This window comes from Hylobates moloch, unplaced genomic scaffold, assembly GCF_009828535.3.
Source record: "Hylobates moloch isolate HMO894 unplaced genomic scaffold, HMol_V3 SCAFFOLD_3, whole genome shotgun sequence".
Taxonomy (NCBI): Eukaryota; Metazoa; Chordata; class Mammalia; order Primates; family Hylobatidae; genus Hylobates; species Hylobates moloch.
Genome location: NW_026652278.1, coordinates 65,278,253 through 65,297,712, shown reverse-complemented (window position 1 = coordinate 65,297,712; position 19,460 = coordinate 65,278,253). Strand labels below are relative to the sequence as shown.

General features: G+C 42.1%; 2 protein-coding genes across 2 annotated transcripts in view; one reads left to right on the top strand and one right to left on the bottom strand.

Moving 5' to 3' along the window:
* The window catches only part of LOC116480734 (DNA replication ATP-dependent helicase/nuclease DNA2-like), a 218,767-nt gene that overhangs the window by 163,051 nt on the left and 36,256 nt on the right, over nt 1-19,460 (top strand). The window lies entirely within an intron of this gene.
* LOC116458942 (core histone macro-H2A.2) overlaps nt 1-19,460 on the bottom strand; it is a 60,753-nt gene that overhangs the window by 36,767 nt on the left and 4,526 nt on the right. Inside the window, exon 2 of the mRNA XM_032139085.2 lies at nt 817-1,047. Within this exon, the coding sequence (XP_031994976.1) occupies nt 817-988 (172 nt within the window). The 5' untranslated portion in view covers nt 989-1,047. The remainder of the gene's footprint in view (nt 1-816; nt 1,048-19,460) is intronic.

The following is a 19,460-nucleotide window of genomic DNA, read 5'->3' as shown; positions in this document are numbered from 1 at the left end:
GACATTGTTGCTCGTGGCTATTACCCAACAAGGGACTAAATCACACTTATTGTATATATATATTTATATATTTTATTTGTAAATATTTCTGAAAAGCACCCCTGATATTGTAAAGTTTGGTTTCTATTTAACTATGACATAAGAGAACAACAACAAAAAAGCTAAAGAGAAAGTTACTAAGATAAAGAACACACACAGCAAAATCTCATCTTTCAGTAAAAAAATTAACTTTAACAACAAATACGTGAAACTATTTTCTGTGCACCCCTATTAGACGAGAATCACCTCAGTGAAGGAGAGCAAAATTACAATATTACATCGGCTTCATGGCAGCACCCGAAAGATGCTTTTAATGATCAGACAAATGTTATTTATGGACACTGAGTCCCAGTTTAAATATACCAGGAAAACTAATGTTTAATGAGCAATTTGATGTAAAAAGACTCCCTTTTACAAAATGAGTATCAAATCCCCCATTCTCCCTGCAGTTTATTTTCTTCAGGAGCTTATTTATATATTGCATTTGCTTAAAGCAAGACACATCTTTTGCAGGACTGGTCTAGGAGGGCCACTTACTTGATTGTGGGTTCTCTGCCTTCCATGCTGATCACCTGTCCTTCCTATACCTTTTTCTCTCCCCTAAAGTCTGCAGAAGTTGATTTTAGCCAAGCAGGCCAGTTGCAACCCTGTCACCACCCACAGTAGCCTTGAGCCAGCCAAAAGGCAATTTGGAGCATCCCTCCCCAGCCTGCGAGGGGGACCCAGGGGAGGGTGGGGACCTGGGAGCAGGCAGTCTCCTTTGCGTGTCCTCATTACCTGCCAGGTACTCAATGACTGCTGCCATGTAGACAGGGGCGCCCACGCTGATCCGGTACTTGAACGTCCCTTTCTTCAGATAACGCATCAGCCTCCCCACTGGAAAGATGACACCTGCCCTGGCTGAACGGGACAGCTTGGACATTTTCTTCTTCCCGCTCCGGCCTGACATCTTGCTTCAGTTTCCCTCTCAGCTTGCTGACACAGTGGCCTCCTGGCACTAACACAATGCTGAAAAGGAAAAAAGGAAAGAAGACAGAGTTGAGGAAAGGTAGTTGGCAAACATCTTGGGCACAGTGGCATGGCCCTTGGGCACCACTGTGACACCTCTTACTGTCCTGGGGAGGCAGCTGAAACCTGGCTGCTACTGCAGGTGCAGGAGGCATGGAGTCAGGCATGGGGTCTCTGAAGGGCATGGGCAAGCCCACCCACAAACATCCCTCCCCCACCAAGGCAGCCTGACCTCAAGAGGAAAGGCCACAGAAAACTGTCACTGAATAGGGAGGTCTCGGTCCTGTGGTGAGCTGAACAATGATCCCCAAAGATGTCCATTTCCTCATCCCCAGAATCTGTGACTGTTATCTTATATGACAGAGACTTTGCAGATGGGATTAAGCTAAGGGTCTTGAGACGGGGAGGTTATCTTGGATTACCTGGGTGGGGCTAACGTAATTGCCTTAGAAGACAGAGGCAGGGGGTCAGAGTGGGCAGTAAGAGATGTGAGAACAGAAGGAAAAGGATTTTCCCCTCAAAGCCATCAGAAGGAATTAGTCCTGCTGATACCTTGACTTTAGCCCAGTAAAGCTAATTTTGGACTTCTGACCCCTGAACTATAAGAGAATAAATTTGTATTGTTTTAAACACTAAGTTTGGGGTAATTTGTTCCAGCAACAACAAGAAAACTAATACAATTCCTCTTGGCTTATATGACTTTGCCCGTTATAATGGTTAGTGTATTAGTCTGTTCTCACACTGCTAATAAAGATGTATCCGAGACTGGGTAATTTATAAAGAAAAAGAGGTTTAATGCACTCACAGTTCCACATGGCTGGGGAGGCCTCACAATCATAGTGGAAGGTGAAAGGCATGTCTTATATGGCAGTAGACAAGACAGAATGAGAACCAAGTGAAAGGGGTTTCCTCTTATAAAACCATCAGATCTCGTGAGACTTATTCACTACCATGAGAATGGTATGGGGGAAACCACCCCCATGATTCTATTATCTCCCACCAGGTCCCTCCCACAACATGTGGGAATTATAGGAGCTACAATTCAAGATGAGATTTGGGTGGGGACACAGCCAAACCATATCCGTTAGGTTTGACAGACATAACTGAGAGCTGATGTGTATTTTTTAGACACTTTTCTAAATCCTGCAATAATGTAGCACTCTTAGAAATGGAAACAGGCCAGAAGAGGCAGTTTTACTGAATATGTGTGGTATGCAAACATAGCAAATGAAAAGCCATAATGCGGCCTGAGCGTCTGTTCCTTGGAATGAGGAATCCAGGTTGATCTTGGGGAGAAACTTCACAGTCAGCACAAAGAGGTGAATTCAGCACCAGGAACTAAGAGAGAAACATTTACTGTTGCTTAAGGAAGCTATCTTTTGTGTGAAGATAAAATAATCACATATTCCTGGACACAGTCTTTGTAAGCCCACCCACAATCTAGAAAATTGTAGTAGATCTTGGGTAGGCTTGGTCTGCTGGTTGACAGAGTATTGTAACCGACAAATGGAATATAATCTTCAGTAAGTAAAAGCAAATTACAAGGGACAAATGGTCAGGAGCAAAGAAAAGGAAAATGACATTTTCTAGGAAATGTGTTAATATATCAAAGCTCTCTTCCCCAAGGTCAATGGCGTTCTCAGGGGCCGTTTCCTCTGGAGATGAAAAATGAGAAAGTCAGGAACAAATTGAAATTGGTTCTATCCCTTGATCCTGGTTAGGTCATCATACCAACAGGCAAGATGGCAAAGGAAAGGAGGGCCCAAGAAAGTCGCTAAATATATGACAGAAGAAGATACTAAATGAATGCTTGGCTAATATGAAATAGATACAAAAGTGGGATTTACTTAATCTAGGTGAAAGAGTGAACAGATTTCAATTTTCTAAAGCATCTGATAACTCCATTATGACCAAGGAGACTATATTAAAAGCTCTGAAATTAGCAACAAAGCCCTTTCTCAACTCTCACCTGTCCCCGAAGTGAATGATTCAAGTTTGGGGCATTTTAGTATATACTTCATATACATTATTTAAAATGCTCATACGTACTTACTACTCCCCTATTTTATACTTTATATGTAGTTTTGCCACCAAAGGATGTAGCTATTCATCAGTTAGGTACAAGCAAAGATGAGAGAAGTGCCTTAGACTATTATCTCTTTGACCGCAAGGCCCAGGGTCAGGCAATGTTGCCATGTTGTTTTATCATGTTGTTTCCTCATCTGGAAGAAACAAGATCTCCCACATTTGCTGTGCTGCTGCTGTCTGTGGCTGCTCACTCTCATAAATCCACTTGTAGGGGTTTTCTCTTTGAGGAAGCAAGCGACTATGTGTTAGGTAAATGTATGGAGGGCCTGCTGTTAGTCAGCACTGTCACAGGAAAGAGGGGAAACAGACAGCATTGCAAAGTGGTCCCTGTCCTCACATAGCACGTGTTTGCTAGCTGGGTTGTGGTGCTCTAAATGGAGGTGGCTCTTGCTATAGTGGAAGGAGCCCAGGACTGTGGAACAGAAAGTCCTGGACATAGCGCCGCTTCTACATAACTACAGTAATGCACCCCACAACAACCGCACATATGACGCTGGTCCCATAAGATCATAACAGAGCTGAAAAATTCCTATGATCTAGTGACATCTTTTTGTTGTTGTTGTTGCTGTTGTTGTTTGGGAAGGAGTCTTGCTCTGTCGCCCAGGCTGGAGTGCAGTGGTGCAATCTCAGCTCATTGCAACTTCTGCCTCCCGGGCTCAAACGATTATCCCGCCTCAGCCTCCCAAGTAGCTGGGACTATCGGCGTGCACCACTATGCCTGGCTAATTTTTGTATTTTTAGTAGAGACGAGGTTTCACCATGTTGGCCAGGCTGGTCTCAAACTCCTGACCTCAAGTGATCCATCCTCCTCAGCCTCCCAAAGTGGTGGGATTACAGGTGTGAGCCACCACACCCGGCCAACCTAGCGACATCCTACGGCGCAGCACAATGCCTTACTCATGTGCTTGTGGTGACGCTGACGTAAACCTACTGTGCTGCCAGTCATATAAAAGTCTAGCACATATAATTATGTATAGTATATAATACTTGATAACAAATGACTATGTTACTGGTACTCCTTCTACTTATTAAAAACAAAGTTAACTGTAAACCAGCCTTAAACGGGTTCTTCAGGAGGTATTCCAGAAGGAGGCATTATTATTACAGATGACAGCTCCGTGCGTGTTATTGTCCCTGAAGACTTTCCAGTGGACAAGATGTGAAGGTGGAAGACAGTGTTATTGATGACCCTGACTCTGTGTAGGCCTAGGCTAATGTGTATGTGTCTTATTTTTTTTTAACAAAAGTTTAAAAAGTTAAAAAAATTTTAATAGAAAAATGCTTATAGAGTAAGGCTATAAAGAAGGAAAATACATGTAGCTGTACAATGTATTTGTGTTTTAAGCTAAGTGTTATTACAAAAGTCAAAACGTTTAAAAAGTTTATAAAGTAAAAAAAATTACAGTAAGCTAAGGTTAATTTATTATTGGAAAATTTATTGGAAAATTTATTATTGGATAAGGTTAATCTATTATTAAGGAAAATATTCTCTTTTAAATGTAGTGTAGCTTACATGTACGGTATGAAGTCTACAGTAGTGTACAATAATGTCCCGGGCCTTCACATTCACTCATCACTGAATGACTCACTCACTCACCCAGAGTACTTCTAGTCCTGCAAGCTCTATTCATGGCAAGTGCCCTATACATGTGTACTGCTGTTTACATTGTATACTGTATTTTACTGTCCTTTTCTAAGTTTAGAGACACAAAAACTTACCACTGTGTTACCATTGCCTGCAGTATTCAGTATGGTAACATGTTGAGCAGGTTTGTAGCCTAGAAGCAACAGATCATAGGATTATAGCCTAGGTGTGCAGGAGGCTGTACCATCTAGATTTGTGAAGTCCACTCTATGCTGTTTGCACAATGACAAAATCACCTAACGATGCATTTCTCAGAATGTACCCCTTTCGTTAAGTGATGCATGACTGTAGTTATGTGAGCTTCATATGTTATTTGTTTGGACCTCAGTGGCCTCATCTGTAAAACAGGGCAGGTGGCTAACATCTTTACAGTTGTTCTGCTCTTAAACATCCTGATTTTTCTGAAAGGCACTTTTCAATGATTTTGGTAGAGAAGCTTAGGCTCTTTAAGCAGTCGGTTCTAAAGACTTAAGAGCCTACGCAGGCTCATAAAGGTGCATTAGTGACTCTCTTAAGCCAATTATGTGCTTTTCTCAGTTAATGGTAAGTGGGATTGGAGGATGATTAGTAAGTCTGGTTGTCAAGAAAACCACCTGAAAAGCCCATCACAGGGTGGACGTGCTCTGTGAATATGGTGTGTGCTGGCTGGTCTTAATCTCTCCCTACCATGCTTCCACCAGAGAATGCTACATGAAGTACAAACACCACAAGGCCAGGGACACCCCTTGTGTGCACGCACACACACACATGCATGCACGTGCACACACACGCATACACGCACGCGCTCACACACACATGCATGCACACACACACGTGCGCACAGACACACACACACACACACTTTCCTCAAAACAGCCAGAGAATGACCAGGTGTGCAGGATAAAGCCATTTAGGGACTTTCCTACTATTAGCCGCCAAGAGAAGTCACAAATTGCCCTAAAAATTGAACTTAGGACTAGGAGTATAAGAAAAGCAAGTGACTTTAGGGGACGGATGCCTAAAACACTCATGAAGAGGCAAGGTGCGGTGGCTCATGCCTGTAATCCCTACGTTTAGAGAGGCTAAGGTGGGTGGATCACCTGAGGTCAGGAGTTTGAGCCTGGCCAACATGATGAAACCCCGACTCTACTAAAAATACAAAATATTAGCCGGGCGTGGTGGCGGGTGCCTGTAATCCCAGCTACTCTGGAGGCTGAGGCAAAAGAGTCACTTGAACCCGGGAGGTGGAGGTTGCAGTAAGCCGAGATTGTACCACTGCACTCCTGCCTGGGCAACAACAGCGAAACTCCGTCTCAAAAAACAAACAAACAAACAAACAAACAAAACCCAACACTCATGAAGATAAAATAGCCAAGTAAGGAAAATCAAAGTAGGAACAAGTACAGAAACATACCACCTGCACATTGTAAAAAAGAACCTAAATGTAAGAATCATCCCGAACATGGTACTTTATAACAAGGTTTTCTCTCTGTGGCTTCCAGACTTCCCTCTAAGTGACGGCCTTAGAGGGAATTCCCCTGGGTGGGGGATGCAGCTCCATCTGAAGTCTAAGTGTGAGACGGATTGACTTACGCATGTATTTTAAGCAGGACTGGAGAGTTCTCTATGCCTGCCAAACCCATCTTTTCAGGTCTTGTGTGGAATTTAAGCAGCCAGGCACCTATCTCCCAGGCCCTCCTGGGGACTCAGGGCTGTGAGGTCCCTGCACACGGACAGTAAGAATTAGAGCACATCCAGGAATCCCTAGGGGAAGCAAGGAGGGGCTGATGGAGCTGACATGTTACATCTATCAGAGCCCACCGACGGCAGGAAGTGCTGAGCCTCTGGGGCCACTCCAGAGAAGACCCTGCTTTCTAAAGACCACCTCTCCCCAAAGCCTGTGCTGGATTATGCCTGGAGTTATGATAAATTATAACTCTGAACTTCCTTCTTTCCCAGGCCACCCTTTCCTCCAACTCTATTCCGTCTTGGGAAGTCAGGAGTCAAAAACTTGAATGGGTTTTTATCCATATCCTGGTAATTGGAGTCTCGGTGTAGGCCTACTGTCTAAAAAGAACCACTGCAAGGTGAAAATTTGTTTCCTTCAGGCTAATACTTAAATGTTTACATTTAAGTATTAGCCTGAAGGAAACAATTTCTGCTCTAAGACAATTTCACTCTGATTAGGCAAAGCTTAAGGACTACGATACACTAAGTTTACATGTTTGGAGAGTGAATATGGCTGGACGCACCTCTTGGTGTCCTCAGAGACACCGTGTGGGCAATCCCTGGAGACCATGCGGCTCTGTTCAGGTGGCCCCATCTTCCCAGACACACGTGGGATATAGAGGAAACCAGACAAACCCTGGATCTGCAATGTACCTGTCCTTTCATAGCAGAAAGACCAAGGTATACAGTCTTATAATTATTAGTAGAGTGGATCAGAGCATTTCAAGCATGTTAACGGTGAGAAACAGGGAGGTAAAACTCCAGACTCAGAGAAGAAGAGGGAGAATGTAGGGCTCCTGGCTTGTTTCCCCCAACCCCCAGGAGCACAGCAAGTGGAAGCACATCATTGGTCTTGTGTGTGCTGGGGAAGAGGGCGTATTCAGACTCTGTTGTTTCAGGATTTATTTCTAGGTTTGGCTTTTAAGCCCATAACAACACCGACAGGTTAGATTTTATATATAACACCGGGTAAATATGAAGTTGCAGCATTGACTCAGACACGGGCAATAAACTCACACCAGACTATTCAAATAACTACCGTATTTCACTGATTTTATGATGCACTTTTATTTTTTAACATTTTACTGTCTCTAGAAGTTGGTATGCCTCTTGCAATCGATACCATCATAGATTCAATGTAAGACAGTATTTATGGAGCATTTATTATTGAACAAGAAACTACATTAGATGTTGTTAAATTTATATGACCCTTGTCCTCCAATATTTTCCAGTGAAGTTGCCTGACAGACCAAAATGAAGTTTCAAATAGATGTCAGAGCTATGGTTCCCAAACTGTGCACCAGGGTACACTGGGGCAATCAACAAACCCACAGAAGCACTGCAGGAAGGTTTAAGCTTTCCCTTGAATACAGCCATAGTTGGCCTCTGTGAGACCCCACCACTACCAGCTCCCGATGGTTCAGTTTCAACAGTAGGGTGCACTATGTTCCTTTAGATGGTGCCATTTTTTTCTTGCAAAGCTGGGTTTTTGGCTGTTGCTGTGATTAAAAGCAAGTGTTGGGTGAAAGTCAATACAGAACAGAAAATGAGGGTGGCAGTGTCCAATCTGACTCCAAGGTCTGGGTACCTGTGCAGTGCCCAACAGATGTACGCATCCTATTTGTAATTCATTGTGGTTATTTAAGAACAGAATAAGAATACTTTTTCCTTTTAATTCATGTGTATTATTTTCCCAAATGGCTAGTACAATGTTAGAACACGAAAACTTATTAAGTTGTTTGGGCTCAACACTTCATAAATGGAACAGGCAGGCATTTCCTCTGCCCTAGTGGTATCAAGAACATGCTGGAGACATTAAGAACTCTGAGAAAGTGAGGGAATTTCTATGCTAGGGCCCACCACCAACAAGCTTAAACCTATACTTTTGACTTGCTCAAGGTTACCCTAAAGCAAGGAAAACAAGAAAGTTAAAGAAATTATTTAAATATTTTGAGTTTATCTTTAAATCTGAGGAATATTTGCACAAAGTAAAAAAAAAAAAAAATAGCAAAAAGAAACCAAAATGTATAAAATGAAGAGCAACAGTTTCTCACTCACTGGTCTCATTGAAAGAGACAAGTACAAGTGACAAGGGTTAATTTCAGTTCTGGTGGCTAACTCCAAAACTCTCATGCTTATACCTCCACTTCTTGATGTATTTTCATTTTTAGACAGTCTCTACCTGTGCCGAAGAAGGATGAGGCCTTAACCCACCTTCCTCCTCCCTTTTCAATTGTTGACAGTTATTTTTTCAGTTTTACTTCCCCACTGATTGCCTTGGAAACTTGAAGTAATACCGTACACTCCAATCTCTGTTTCTGACTTCATCAACTTTGGGGATTATCTCTCATGTCATCATCATATGAGATGAGGATATGAGCGCCCTAATCTTTCCCTGGTCCTCTCCTCCCTACATCACCTCCCTAAGCTCTACCTCTGTCTTCTATACTTGCTATTGTCTTAGTTCATAACATATATATTTTATTCTATAATCACAATAAAATCATTCACATTTTGACTCTAGATTTATTTTGAAAGTTAAACTCCATTTACATGGTTAAGACTTTCTAAATATTGTTCCCTGCAGAACTGAGTATAGTGCTCATCACATTTGTAAATATTTTCTGCAGAATCAAGTGTGATGCTAGCATCACAGTTTCTTCTCTGTGGTCCAGCATCGGAATCCTTGAGTCCTCATGTCAAGAAGAATTTTTCTTTTTTTTTTTTTCTGAAAACCTGATGTTCAAAACCATTCCACATTTTCCGTGGCTTCACATTTGGACCATGTCTTTCTTGTATAGCTCCTCTCTAACCCTGAATTTATTAATTATAGTTGATTCTCAATATGTGGGGTAGTTATGTTCTATAAAGTAGTCAGAAACACAGAATTAGCAAAAACTGAAAAACTGCGCTTAGGGGAAATACAGGGTTAGGCTCCTACAAGCGTCTGGTCACAACATTTCATCAACTAATCAATACTTCATCTTGTTTTATGTATGTTTGTGTTCAAAGACACCTTGTTTAATAGATATTGTTGACTCATTAACATTGAGCTTCCGGCCGACAGCACTGTAACACGTGCCTGAAGGAAGCTTGCACATCATGGACTTCTTGCACTTAGGAATGCTAGACATCATTTCAGCACTACACCTGGGGGCCATTCTAAACAGCAAAATCACCAACAAAAAGCACAAACATGTGAAAAACACGGCACTAAATAGGGCATGGAAAGGGCACTTGATTGCAGTGTGAGCTGAAACAAGAAGGCAGTCACCTGGTGCAACCTCAGCTGGGAAGGTGTGCTTGTGGCGACTAAGATGTTTTGCTGCTCTGTGTACATGCATGTTTTAGAATGACAATGAAAGTGCCGCAAGTATTGATTTGGGGGCTCCAAATACATTTTAGCATGTAGGCAAATTCACAAATATAGGATCCACAAATAGGAACGTGGACTGTATTTTTCTGTGTTGACAAAAGATGTTCCTTTACCATGTCCTCAAAATCACTCAGCTTCTCAATCACATTGTTCTTTGTAGAGACCCTGTTTTTCCCAGAGAACCCTTTGCAGAGGGGTTATTTTCAAAGCCCTCTGACCTCCAGCTCCAGTTTGGAATGGAGTTGTTTTAGCCAGCGGTCTTCCTGGGACTGGTCTTTCTGGGACCTATCTTCTCTGTTCATCCTTGGCCCTATGACTTCCTCTTTCTTGGTTTTCTCCCTTGTTTTGTTAGTATCCACCTGACGTAACTCTTCAGAAACAGGACAGGGAAGTAAACTTTGTTTTCTTTCTTTCTTTTTTTGAGACAGTCTTGCTCTGTCACCCAGGCTGGAGTGCAGTAGTATAATCATGGCTCACTGCAGCTTTGACCTCCTGGGCTCAAGCAATCCTCTACCTCAGCCTCCTGAATAGCTAGGACTATAGGTGTACACCACACCCAGCTAATTTTTTTGTAGAGATGGGGTCTCACTATGTTGCCCAGGCTGGTCTTGAACTCCTGGCCTCAAGTGATCCCCCTGCCTGTGAACTCTTGGCTTCAAGTGATCCTCCCATCTCAGCCTCCCAAAGTGCTGGCATTAAAGGCATAAGCCACCACATCTGGCCTAAACTTTGTTTTCTTACAGAAACAGAACTATCTTACTTGAAAGATCTTTATGTTATCATTTAGTAGAGTATTATCATTTTTAGTGTCAAAATCATTTTGCTTCAATATTTTGAAGTCATTGAACCCTGCTCAGCATTTGGCAATAAGTTGATTCAACCTGAAAACTTAGACTTTTATAACATGGAATTTTTTTTTCTATTATGTCTTTGATTATCCCTCCCCCCTCGACCCACTGCCAATTTCTTTATTTCTCCCAATACCCCCTTTCTTTGTCTCTTACTGAGATTCCTGTAAACCAGGTAATGGATCTCCTAGATTAATAGTCCAAGTCTCTTATCTTTTTTCTTCTATTTTTTCTTCAGTCTTTATCTAATTTTGGTAATCATATTTTTAATTTCCAAGAGCTCTTTTTGTTCTCAGATTATTCCTTTTTTATAGCATCCTGTACTTTTATGAATGCACCATGTCTTCAAATCTTTCTGAAACTAATTAGAATGTGTTAAATTTATCTTCTGTCCTCTCAATTATTTTATCAGGCAGTTGTTCTATTTATTTATTGATTGATTTTCATCTTTCATGTAGGCTTTTCTTAAATGTCTGGTGATCTTTGGCTATGCGTTTGTATTTAAGAATGAAGGACAAGGCTGGGCACGGTGGCTTACGCCTGTAATCCCAGCACTTTGGGAGGCCGAGGTGGGCAGATCACTTAAGGTCAGGAGTTCAAGACCAGCCTGGCCAACATAGCAAAACCCTACCTCTACTAAAAATACAAAAATTAGCTGAGCATGGTGGTGTGTGCCTGTAATCCCAGCTACTTGGGAGGCTGAGGCAGGAGAATCACTTGAACCTGGGAGGTAGAGGTTGCAGTGAGCCAAGGTCCTGCCACTGCAACGATCCTTTTTCAAGCACTCCAGCCTGGGCGAGAAAGTGAGACTCTGTCTCAAAAAAAAAAAAAAAAAAAAAAAAAAAAAAGAATGAAGGACAAGGTTGATGATTATAGGCAGATAGAAGAGCTTTCTTCAATTCTTCAACCATTGTTTGGTGGGCATGCTTCCCGTTTGGGATCTCTGGGTGTGTGTGTGCAGGGCATGCTAATTAGCAGGCATGGCTTTAGGTGTCCAGTTAGGAGCTAGTTGTATTAGTTCATTTTCACACTGCTGATAAAGACACATGCAAAACTGGGAACAAAAAGCGGTTTCATTAGACTTACAGTTCCACATAGCTGGAGAGGCCTCAGAATCAGGGCGGGAGGCAAAAGGCACTTCTTACATGGCAGCGGCAAGAGAAAAATGAGGAAGAAGGAAAAGCAGAAACCCCTGATAAACCCATCAGATCTCGTGAGACTTATTCACTATCAGCAGAATGGCACAGGAAAGTCCAGCCCCCATGATTCAATTACCTCCCCCAGGTCCCTCCCACAACATGTGGGAATTCTGGGAGACACAATTCAAGTTGAGATGTGGATGAGGACACAGCCAAAGCACATCAGTAGGCATGGCTTTAGGGTGTCCAGTTAGGAACTGAGAATCCCCAAATGCCAGAATGAGCGGGGAGCTTTATTTTGTGGTGTGATATTTATCCTAGAAATTCTACGTGTGCCTTGTAGTTTTTAAATTTTTTTTGAGATGGAGTCTTGTTCTGTCACCCAGGTTGGAGTGCAGTGGCACAATCTTGGCTCATTGCAACCTCCGTCCCCCAGGTTCAAACAATTCTCCCTGCCTCAGCCTCCTGAGTAGCTGGGATTACAGGAGCCTGCCACCACACCTGGCTAATTTTTGTATTTTTAGTAGAGACAGGGTTTCACCACGTTAGACAGGCTGGTCTCGAACTCCTGACCTCGGTGATCTGCCTGCCTCGGCCTCCCAAAATACTGGGATTACAGGCATGAGCCACCATGCCCAGCCTCTTGTAGTTGTTTGATTGCTTTAGAGAAGAACTCTCAGATTGTTAGCTTAAGGGCTAAACACCAAATTGCTGGAAACTCTTCTAGTAGTAAAGGAGGGAGAAAGGACAATTCACCGAGCTGTCCTGGAAACAGACCTTCAATGAGTCCCCGCTTATCACCCTCCTCACCTTCGCCACAGTTCCCTCTTGCTTTTACTCTCAGTTGTGGCTTCCCCTGTGATGTGCATATGTTCTTATGCACTTTCAGTCTTCTGGAAATTTCTTGAAATCTCCCATCTGCTGTTGACTAACCACACCAGCTCCTACCCCTTTGTTATTGTTTATTTTATTTGTACTTCTTTACCATTATTTCTGTGGCTCTGGAGAGGAGGGGTTTGAAGGAAAGCACATGTGCTCAGTCCATCATTTTGAACTGGAAACTGAAAATGTCATTTTACTTTAACATTTTAACAAACCTCATTTGTGGATCAGCCTAGAAATGAGTATGCTGCTGAGGAGAAACAGCTCAACTGTTTTATAATTGAGTAATAATGTCATGTTAAAAAATTGAGATCACCTTCATCACCAGGTGAGTCCCTGAAAACTAACCGGTCTTGAGATAATTGAAGAATATAAAATTTTGTATCAAGAGACGATAACGACTCCTTAATAGAATAGAATCCAACTCAGTGTGTCTGTATTTGCACAATTGCAGCATATGAGGTTCCCATAAACAATATTTAAAATTATACTGTGATCCCAGATGGGAGGAGAGGAAAGAAAGGAAACCCCTTAGCATGTGCCCTTATTGAATGAGTTGCTTTTGGTGAGAAACAGGAAACTTTATTTAACACCCTGATGGCCTTCATCAAAAGACAAAATAGTCTGGTTTCCTTAGACCAATATTTTCTTTTTATTCAAATAATTTCTTTATCAAGTATAAGGAGCTGTTACACAGTGAGCCATATTTTACACCTCAACTTCTCCACATTTTTATTTTTTTTGTAAACTGTGGAGGGCTGCAACAAACCCTCTGCCAGCCAGCAAGGTGGGCCATTGACACCTCCAGCGTTCTGATTGATTGATTGATTGATTGATTGATTGATTGATTTTGTTTTTGTTAAATTTTTTATTGGTGGTATTTGGTTACATGAGTAAGTTCTTTAGTGGTGATTTGTGAGATTTTGGTGCACTGAACCTGATTTGTAGTCTTTTATCCCTCACCCCCTTCCCACCTTTCCCCTGAGTACCCAAAGTCTATTATGTCATTCTGATGCCTTTGTACCCTCATAGTTTAGCTTCCACTTATGGGTGAGAACATACAACAGCATCCTGACTTAAATGACCATTTTTTTCTACAGTCAAGCTTCTACAACGAGGCTTTGAAAAAGAGACAGCAGTCAGTAATTTGAGGATTGGGAGCTATAATTATAGGCCAGGGTGTCACAGGTGGGGTTCGGTCACAGCGATGAATCACCTTGACAAAGGATCTAGAATCACAAGACAGCTTATTTTAAAGCACTCTTTCGAGATCATTCTCTTCAGAAGTATGCAAATCAAAACACTTTCACCATACATTATTTTAAATCCAGAAATAAGAGATTTTAGAGCTTTTAATGATGGAATTGAAATTTTAAAAAAACTTTAAACATTGTTTTCATGAACATGAAATTCACAGTGTCATCCCTAATGGACTCGTGTACTGTTTTAAAATTGCTGAAATTTATTCAATTTATTCATTCTTATCCCCTATGATATTTCCCTAATCTGTGGTATTGTGCTTCAGAACATTTTATATTGTAAATATTTATGAAAAGTGATGGAGACACTGCAATGAAGCATCTTTGTCAGTTCAAAATAATCCTTTGGGAGAATACATTGAGAGGAAATAAAACAAAACTAGGTAGGAAATGAGGGGATTCAATATAAATATATTAACTATACATTGAAATATATTTTAAAGGGTATGAAAAAAATCTTAGCTTCCCACCTAATAGAGTTTGACTGTATTTTGGTGTGTTACCCTAAGTATTGTATTAAAATAATAATAGTTTGTTAGCATTATTTTGTAGCTGTAAAAACCATTTTCAGTAATACAAGCTAAATCACTGGCTCTATTACACTTCCATTTATGAACTCCAAGGGCAAATCATTATAGTATAATACTTTCCAAACCATTTTCTTTCAAGGCCACCTTTAAGTGAATGAGAATAGTCAATAATTTTATCGTCACATATGTTAAAGCACATTAACAATTTATAACGTAAAGGGCTATATCAAATGCAATTTCATCAAAATGACACGCAGATCAAATTAACCAAATTAACCAACCATGAATGTTAGAACCAAGCATTAATCCAATCTATTTAAATTATACTATTGAATAACAAATCATTCCCTTTTAAAAAAGTATTTCAAGTCACATCGTGGAGCGGGAAGTTCAACTGCCGGCACATTGTCATTCAGAGGCAGAGCATGTGTGGTCACTCTAGAGGAGCTTGGGACAAGGGGTAGGGGGGTTTAAAGGATAGATTTAGGATATCTGCTGCTACTGCAGGATACTAAGACATTTTAACATGTTTTGTTGTCTCTGTTGAACCTGAGCTATGGTTGTTTTAAAAAAGAGAAAAGCAGAAGTTGTTGATCTATAATGTAGCTTGTTTCTTTATTATTAGCCTTACGCTATTTTCTAATATAAGTATGTTTGGCCACCTGTGGTACTTGGATGAGAAATGAATAAAAATAATTTCAGTTTTCTTTGAATCTGAGTTAGCAACGCATTCCTAAAGAAAGCCAACCAGAAAATGAACCAGTCTGCCTTCCTGAATCTATTCATTCACAGAAAACAAAACAAAAACACCCTCACTGGGTCCAGCCTGGTCTCTTCTTGTCTTTTTGTTCTTTGAGGCTTGACAAATAGGAACAGCGGGATTTCCATAAACAATATTTAAAATTATACTGGGATCTCAGAAGGGAGGAGAGGAAAGAAAGAAAAACCCCTTAGCACGTGCCCTTATTGAATGAATTGCTTTTGGGGAGAAAGAATAAACTTTATTTAACATGCTGATGGCCTTCATAAAAAGACGAAGTAGTCTGGTTTCTTTAAACCAATATTCTCTTTTTTTTTTGTTTCTTTCTTTCTTTTTTTTTTTTTTTTTTTAGACAGAGTCTCTGTCACCCAGGCTGGAGTGCAGTGGCCCAATCATAGCTCACTGCAGCCTTGACATCCTAAGTTCAAATTGTCCTCCCACCTTAGCCTCCCAAAGTGCTGAGATTATAGGCATGAGCCACTGAGACCAGCTTGACCAAGATTTTCTTTTAATTTAAATAAGTTCTTTATCAAGTATAACAGTGGGTAAACTATCTTGTTTTCCGCAAATCTAACAGATCCAAATTAGTAATGCAGTTTATTGTTATAAGCAGCACCTTCTTTACTTCTCTGAGCAGGGCACTGGCTTTGTCTGAGCCAAGATGAGATTTCCAAATGCGAGTAGAGGTGTGTAGGAGCACCCTTAGGGGCTAGGGTGAATGTTCCAGTACCAGACAGCAGGTGGGCTGTATGCCTTGGTGAGCCTGATCCACCAGGGGCTTCCAGAGACATCCATGTTTGCTGGGCAACTGAGTACATCAGTGGGGCCAGTTGTCTGCTCTCAAAGCTGGAACAACAAGACTGCTCTGGAACCCCTCTTCCTCCATCCCTTCCTCTGCCTGCACCTCCCTACCCAGTTTTTCTTGCTGTCTGTCCTTTTTTCTCTTTTTTTTCTTTCCTTTTTTTTTTTTTTTTTTTTTTTTAGAGAGTCTGGCTCTGTCGCCCAGGCTGGAGTGCAGTGGTGCGATCTTGGCTCACTGCAACTTCTGCCTCCCTGGTTCAAGCGATTCTTCTGCCTCAGCCTCCCAAGTAGCTGGGATTACAGGCGCCCACCACTGTGCCCCACTAATTTTTGTATTTTTAGTAGAGATGGGTTTTCGGCATGTTGGCCAGACTGGTTTCCAACTCCTGACCTCAAGTGATCCGCCTGCCTCAGCCTCCCAAACTGCTGGGATTACAGTTGTGAACCACCGCGCCTGGCCCTGCTGTCAGTCCTCAGGCAGTGGCTGCACTGTGGGGAAAAGTGGCTTGGGTCTTTTGCTGCAGTTCTGTGTTCTGTGCTGTTGACAGTGTTGCTCCCTGGTTATGCATGTGTGGGTCCCCTGTAGCTCCTGGGCCCCGGCACGTTGTATCAGCTGCTTCAGCTAAGGGCTACCACTGGCCACACCACACCACACCACACCATCCTCTCTGTGGGTGTAACCAGCCACTGGCCACACCACACCATCCCCTCTGTGGGTGAAACCTGCCAAAGCTCAAGGGGGCATCAAGGTGGTAGAATGGAAGGTGTGGTAGACCACAGGGAGGGAGCCTCCAGTTTGGCTGTGACTAGCTGTGGCCTGTAGGCAAACCAGTAGACCTTTTAGGGCTCCCTTTTTGCTTGAACAAAAATTTGTAGGAGGCCAGGCGTGGTGGCTCACGCCTGTAATCCCAGCACTTTGGGAGGCCGAGGCGGGAGGATCACTTGAGGTCAGGAGTTCGAGACCAGCCTGGCCAACATGGTGAAACTCTGTCTCTACTAAAAATACAAAAATTAGCCAGGTGTGATGGTGCACATCTGTAATCCTAGCTACTTAGGAGGCTGAGGCAGGAAAATCATGAACCCAGGAGGCAGAGGTTGCAGTGAGCCAAGACCATGCCACTGCACTCCAGCCTGGGTGACAGAGTGAGACTCTGTCTCAAAAAAAAAAAAAAATTATGCTCTAATATATAAAAGAGATGCAAGGGGAGCTGTCCTGGCTGGAGTGGGCAAGTGCCTGGGAACTTCAACAGCTTGGTCCCCACCTTTCCTGCCTTGGGCCTCCAAGGAGCACTGGGTTCTGTGGAGCCCCACCTGAGAACCAATGCACCAGCTCACCTCTGAGGTCCTCTCCAACCTATAAGATGCTCAAAACAGACTCCCTCTGAGCCCCACTCGTCACTTACATTCACAGAGATGGAGCAACCAGGATAAGTAAGTCACATTCACAGGATCTTTCCTTTGAAGTTGCTATTTCTTCACCCAGGATAACCATAGAAAAGAAAAACTGGACCTGAAAAAATCTGCTTGATTTTATATCTAGGACTGCCTTTTCTTCACCCCAAAACAATAATCTACATTGTTTACTACGGAACAGCTGAGGTGAAAATTCAGTTTAGTGGTGATAGGGTTGTTGGCGGGGTGGTGGGGTACGGGGGACTTAAGTCAATGATCACTTCATTGAAATTCTGCAAGAAAGCTCAATTTGGAAGTTTACCACTCGGATGAGCAACTCAGTGAATTACCACCTGACCTAAAAGTTTATGTTGCATATTGTATAAGCTATTGGGGTTTGCCTCTTTGTGGTCCACCACCACTATTTAATTTTAATGGTCTTATTGAGCAGTGAAGGCAGGAGTGCAAAATACAAGTTACAAAATTCTCTCTGTGTGTGTGTGTGTGTGTGTGTGTGTGTATAAAATTGGCAGTGCCAGCCCAGCCAGCATGGGGCCTGGGTTCCAGGGTAAGTTTGATTTTATCTTGTGCTGCTTTTATCCTGTTGTCATAGAAATATCCCAGATTTGGGCATCTAAACTCTTATCATCAGGACCGCCTTTCATATCCAGAAACAACCCCTAAATCTTTGGCCAGATCATGTGTTGTAACTTTGAGTGAATAAATGTGGTCAGTGTATCTAACCCTTCTGACATCTCAGAATCAGTTGGAGTAAATGTCTGTACACTGGTGGTCTATGCATATTTCTATCAAAGCATGACTTGAATTACTTACTCCATTCCAAGTCCAAATTGGCAATGCCAGTCAAATAAATCGGGCAAAGTATGATGGATGGTGAGATGGATAAATGAACAGTAAGGGCTTCAGAGAAACCACCAAATTTATCTTATTTAATACTTTGTGACAAGACAGTTTAAAGTACAGAGTTCTGTGGCTCAGTCTCATATTCTTTCTTTCATTTGTCATAGTTGGATAAAGTAGTGAGACAAATAAGTTTTGAAAATAAAAATTTGCCTAGACAAACAGTAAGCTGAGCATCATGTGAGAATCACTGGAAAGCTAGCAGCTCCTTGCTCTTACCACATGGGCATAAGGATGTAGGGCTTTGGGGTCAGGCTGCCTGGCCTGGAGTCCCTTGTGTGGTGACTTTGGGTCATGTTCTTCACCATCCCCCCACCATTTCGTTTTCCTGTGATTGATGTAGTAACAGTACCTACTTATAGGGCTGCTGTCAGAATTAAATGGGTTAATACATGTAAGGTGCTTGAACAGTACCTGGCAGGTAGCAGACATTTAATAAACATTAACTACTGTGATTTATTTCCACAAAAGAAATCATTATAGAGAATTATTTTCATGAAACGCAATCTGACATTTTATTGGGCATATTTCTGCCTCTTTGTCCACTCTATTTCAAAACCAACTGCTACAATTATTATGGTACTTGAGGTTGTATGTGTGTAAAGGGGTAATAATGAAAGTTTAACTCTAGGAAAACCCTGAGAGCCACATCATCTGCTGAGAACCCTCATGACAGCAAATAGTTTTGTTTTTCCCAAGGCTGGGCACTTTCAGATCCCCTCGGTCTAATCCTGTAGTCTCCAAATTCCATCTGCCTGAATTCATAGTCATTGCAATGTTGGAAATCACAGGATTTCACAAAATCATAATCTAAGACTGAAAGGGACTTGAGTGATCAATCATTTAGCATTCTCCCACCCCCCGCCCCCACCCAAATGTAGCTACAATGAAAGGAATGGCTTGGAAGGGAACGTGCTCATTGAATGACTTGTCCACGGCCTGTGAGACCAAACTAGAACCAGCCCCCTTACCTCAACTGCTGCAATTGGGCTGTTCTTCCAACACGCTATTGCATGTTTTACCCCCAGATGCCACCTAGCATAGTGTTAGGTCACAGTTGATATT